Source organism: Staurois parvus, unplaced genomic scaffold (genome assembly GCF_062004578.1).
Source record: "Staurois parvus isolate SC_StPar_1 unplaced genomic scaffold, SC_StPar_1.0 ptg000314l, whole genome shotgun sequence".
NCBI classification, from domain to species: domain Eukaryota; kingdom Metazoa; phylum Chordata; class Amphibia; order Anura; family Ranidae; genus Staurois; species Staurois parvus.
In genome coordinates, this window is record NW_028318110.1 from 1,357,440 (window position 1) to 1,362,500 (window position 5,061).

A 5,061-nucleotide genomic window follows, 5' to 3' on the forward strand; every position below is an offset into this window, starting at 1 on the left:
TTTCTGCTGTAGGGTGGTCAGGAAGCGGTTACAGAAGAGGTTTGTGTTACGGCGCTGCGTTACTTTAACTGACAATTGCGCGGTCATACAACACTGCACCCAAATTAAATTTACGTCTTTTTCCCACAAATTGAGCTTTCAGTGGTATTTGATCGCCTGTGCGTTTAATTTTTTGCGCTATAAAAAAAAAAAGCTGACAATTTTGAGAAAAAAAAAAACAATATTTTGGACTTTTTGCTATAAAACATGTCCAGTAAAAAAATTAAAAAATCAAATTGTCCCAAATGCATTCTGCGACATGTCTTTGCTAAAAAATATCCCAATACGTGTAAATTAATTGGTTTACATGAAAGTTATAGCGTTTACAAATGGCGGGAAAGATACTGGGATTTTTAATTGTTTTTTATACTAATAATGGCGGCGATCAGCGACTTATGGCAGGACTGCGGCGGACATTTTGACACTGGGGGGGAACTGACTTGGGGTCACTGATATCCCCAGTGACACCAATACTGTGAAAAAAAACCCCCACTGACACTGTACTAATGACACTGGGGAGGAAGGAGTTAACATTTTTATTCACTGAAAGGGTTAACTGTGTGAGGGGAGTGTTTTACTAGGGGGAGGGGGTGTGTGCTGGACGGGGACAGGCTGATCCGGAGAGATAAACTCTCTCTCCGGTTCCACTTGTCAGGAGCTGACAGGCAACTGACAGAGAGCAGGGCTGTGTGTAAACAATGCAGCACTGCTCTCTGTCAGCGATTGCCGCTAATCGCCGGGAAACGGCCGGTAATGACTGGCCGTGACCCAGCGGCTGAGACCCGCTGCTGACACCCGCGGGACAGGTAGGGCGGCCGCGTGCTCCCTACCTGTTTTGCAAAACCACGTTTTAAAACGTGGTTTTGCGCAGCCGTGCCGCCCTGCGAACGTTTTAATGCAGTGGCTGGGGCTCAAGTGGTTAAGGTAGCATGTCGTTAGTGAGTTTTAGTAGGGCAGTTTCAGTGGAATGTTGAGGGCGGAAGCCAGACTGTCGGGGATCAAGAAGGTTGTTGTCGGTGAGGTAGTTCATACGTTTGTGAACAAGGCGCTTGAGAAGCTTGGAGGCAAATGGGAACAGGGAGATGGGTCTTAAGTTATTCAAACAGGTGGGGTCCAGCAAGGGTTTATTGAGTATGGGGGTAACCAGTGCATGTTTGAGCGGGGATGGAAAGGTGCCCATGGAGAGTGAGAGGTTGAAGATGTGGGTTAGAGAGTTTAGAAAAGAGCAGGAAGGAGGCTGCAACAGTCGTGAGGGGACAGGGTCCAGGGGACAAATGGCGAAGTGGGCTTTGGAAAGGAGTTCGGTAACTTCCTCGGTGGTAACAGGGTTAAAGGAGGAGAGTGCCGAGTGTGGTGTTGGGCCTGGGATGTTGGTTGGAGGAGGAAGCTTGACATTGGAGATCTCATCACCAATTGTTTCGATCTTGTTCTTGAAATGACTGGCAATCTCCTGTGCAGTAAGTTGGTGGGTGGAGGCAGTGGGGGATAGAGTAAGGCATTAAGGGTAGAAAAGAGTTGACGAGATTGGATGAGAGGGTCTTGATGAGTGTTGTAGTATGTTTGCTTAGCAGCGTGGAGGCTGGAGTTGTATTTGAGAAGAGCAGATTTGTAGAGGGTAAAGTCTTTCAGGGATTTAGTTTTATGCAATGGTTGCTCAAGAGTGTGGCTGCATCTCTTGAGACTTCTGGTGTCATCTGTTTGCCAGGGCTGTGACAGGCGAGGCCTGGTTCTATGTGTAGAAAGAGGAGCAAGAGCGTCCAGGGAGGATGATAGATAGTTGTAGGCAGATGTGGCTAGTTCTGGGCAGGACAAGGGTGCAATTTTATCATAGAGGTGCTCAGTAGCAGAGTGAAGAAGGTCATGGCTGAGGTGGTGGAGGTTTCTACAGGTAACAGTTTGCTAGTTGGAGGCATGGGAGGTAGGGAGAGTGTGAAGCTGATAACGTTGTGATCAGAGAGAGGAAAAGGGGTGTTAGAGAGGTTACAGGGAGTGCATAGGTGGGAGAATACAAGGTCAAGGGTGTTGCCATTGGAGTGGGTGGTGGATTGTGACCATTGTGTTAGGTTAAAAGAGGAAGTTAGGTTGAGTAGTTGAGAGGTGGTAGAGGTGTGAACATTGACGGGATGTTAAAGTCACCGAGGATGATGGCAGGCACCTCAGAGGAGAGAAAGTACGGTAGCCATGCTGAAAAATCATCAAGAAAGCATGAAACTGGGCCCGGTAGATGACTATGATCCTCAGACAAACAGGAGAAAAGAGACAAATACAGTGCACTTCAAAAGAGCAGAGGGACACAGACAGAGGGGTAGGAATAACCTGGAACGTGCTTTGTGGGGAAAGAAGACGTCCGGCTCCGCCCCCTTTTCATCCACTGGGTCTGAGCGAGTCCAGAGGAGGCCACCATGGAAGAGTGCAGCTGAAGAGAGTCGGAATCCTGGATCCAGGTTTCAGTAATAGCATGTAGGGTGAGGGAGTGGGAGAGGTCATTGATAGTAGAGAGTTTGTTAGAGGTTGAGCGGGCATTCCAGAGGGCACATAGGAGGGAGGGGTTGGTGCGTGGAAGCAGGGGAATTGAGATTAGAGAGTGAGGGTTGTGGCTGCCGCCAGAGAGGGGAGGCTGCTGCTTCTGTGGGTTGGAGTATAATGGTGGAGGTCCATGGTTTGGGGCGATGTCTCCGGACGTTAGTAGTAATAGGAAATTGAGGGAGGTGAGATGGGAGCGAGTTTTATATGAGGGCAAATGCCGCAGTGATTTTGTAGCGGTGACATTATGTGAACTAAGAGAGAGCAGGAGATAAATGCAATGATATTGAGAGGGCAGAAGTGAGGGTGATATGTACAGGTTGTGGGGTGGGGTGGGGAGGAGGGGTAGACAAGAGAGGGCATTATAGCAACAAAGAGTTAGCAAGAACATGCTGGAGAGAGGAGAAATAGTAAAGGCAGGCTGATGGAAAGAGAAGGAAGAGCACTTGCAGACTACTTGGGGTGGAGCACTAATGCTTGTATGTGCCGTGTTTAAAGTGCCGTGCACTTAGCGCCATAATGACACTTTGCACAGGAAATGCCAGCCTATCCCCTCGCCAGCCGTCCCAAGGACTGTACTGAATTTATACTTGAATGGACTGGGGGAGGTTAGGCAATCACTCAATTAAGAGCTAATAAATGACACATGGCAGAGGGGTTCTGCCCTTAAATTGCAAGCAAGATGGACACAAGATAAGGCAAGGTGTTTGATCTCAGCTAAGGCACTATGCGGCTAAGGTCACTTAATACAGGCAAGCATGGACAGTAGTTACAAAAAATCTAACAAAGCAGATAATTTCAGGCATCCACAGTAGCGGTTGAGAGAGCAGTGAAATCAGTGGTTTCCAAGGGCAACAGGAAAGCAGATGTCAGTTGCAGGCAGAGCAGGAAGTTTCAGAGAGCAATGGGATCGGTGGTTATCAAGGGCAACAGGAAGGCAGACGTCAGTTGCAGGAAGTTTCAGAGAGCAATGGGATCGATGGTTACCAAGGGCAACATCAATGCAGATGTCAGTTGCAGGAAGTTTCAGAGAGCAATGGGATCGGTGGTTTCCAAGGGCAACATCAATGCAGACGTCAGTTGCAGGCAGAGCAGGAAGTTTCAGAGAGCAATGGGATTGGTGGTTACCAAAGGCAACAGGAAGGCAGACGTCAGTTGCAGGCAGTGCAGGAAGTTTCAGAGAGCAATGGGATTGGTGGTTACCAAGGGCAACAGGAAGGCAGACGTCAGTTGCCGGCAGTGCAGGAAGTTTCAGAGAGCAATGGGAACGGTGGTTACCAAGGGCAACAGGAAGGCAGTGCAGAAAGTTTCAGAGAGCAATGGGATTGGTGGTTACCAAGGGTAACAGGAAGGCAGACATCAGTTGCAGGCAGAGCAGGAAGTTTCAGAGAACAATGGGAGCGGTGGTTACATGAATAGAACGGTCATACTTTCCTATTAGTTCCCACCCCCCCAAAAAAAAAAAAAAAAAAGCCTCTGACCCTCTCCAAAAACCACACCAGCTCAAAACACACAGATGTGAACTAGTTGCATAGGAAACCATATAAAATGTACTATGAAGCGTATTAAAAATGCATAGGTGTGAACCAATGGTTAGTGTCTCAACCAACTGCTTTTACCACCCCTGCTTTCCTCTGTGAATGACCCACTCTTCACATTGGACCCTGTAAGAGTATGGAGTCACCTGAAAATCAGGACCAGAGAAACAAAGCCTTTATAAAAACAAAATAAGTATGGTGAATGTCTGTAGCACCGACTGCTTTCTACATTGAGAGGTTTAATAAAACTTTCAGTGAGCTTTAACCAGTTCAGCCAACTTTTTCTAGGTTCCTGTATAATAGCACCTCCCTCACTCACTCACCACAGCTCTCACACTGCACAGCAACACATGACCACAAGCCTCCGATATGGGCGGTCCCGGCACCTCAGCAGGCCAGTAGGAAGCTCGGTCTGTACCATCCACCATGTATCTGGGGGAACCGTACGTTAGAAATTTCCCATTGACCGGGCACGCATTGCGCTCTGGCAAAGAGCTCTTCCTGTCACGCCTCCCATACCAAGCTTGCTTGGTTTCTCCCAGACGGCTGCGCGCACATTGCCTGCCCTAATGTGGCTGATGTTTTGAGGCGGTTCTATCCCGCCTACTATGTAAAAAAGACCCGCCCTCCCCGTGGTATGTTATCAGTAACTCCGCCTCTTATGGGCGGCAAGCTCTATAGCTCGTCTATGCAGCAAGCGCTGGACCACGCCCACTCCATCTTCAGCACCGCCTGCTCAGCCTCACCTGGCCCCTCCCACCTCTGTCTGCACCGTGTCTGTGTATGTCTATGCGCGTCCCCGGCCGAGCGGGAAATTTCCATTGATCACCGAATAACGGGCTGCGGTGGGTGTGAATAGTCGGTGCCGGGGAAATCCGGTGTGTCTCGAGTCCTGCGAAGTCCCTGTGTGAGCGGCATCTTCATGGCGTACAGTCAGGGGGGCGGCAAGAAGAAGGTCTGC

General features: G+C 49.0%; 1 protein-coding gene across 1 annotated transcript in view; it reads left to right on the forward strand.

Annotated features, from left to right (window-relative positions):
• Positions 1-4,825: 4,825 nt before the first annotated feature.
• The window catches only part of HDAC2 (histone deacetylase 2), a 73,823-nt gene continuing 73,587 nt past the window's right edge, over positions 4,826-5,061 (forward strand). The window contains exon 1 of the mRNA XM_089683537.1: positions 4,826-5,061. This exon is cut by the window's right edge and continues 13 nt beyond it. Coding sequence (XP_089539663.1) covers positions 5,023-5,061 — 39 coding nt within the window. The 5' untranslated portion in view covers positions 4,826-5,022.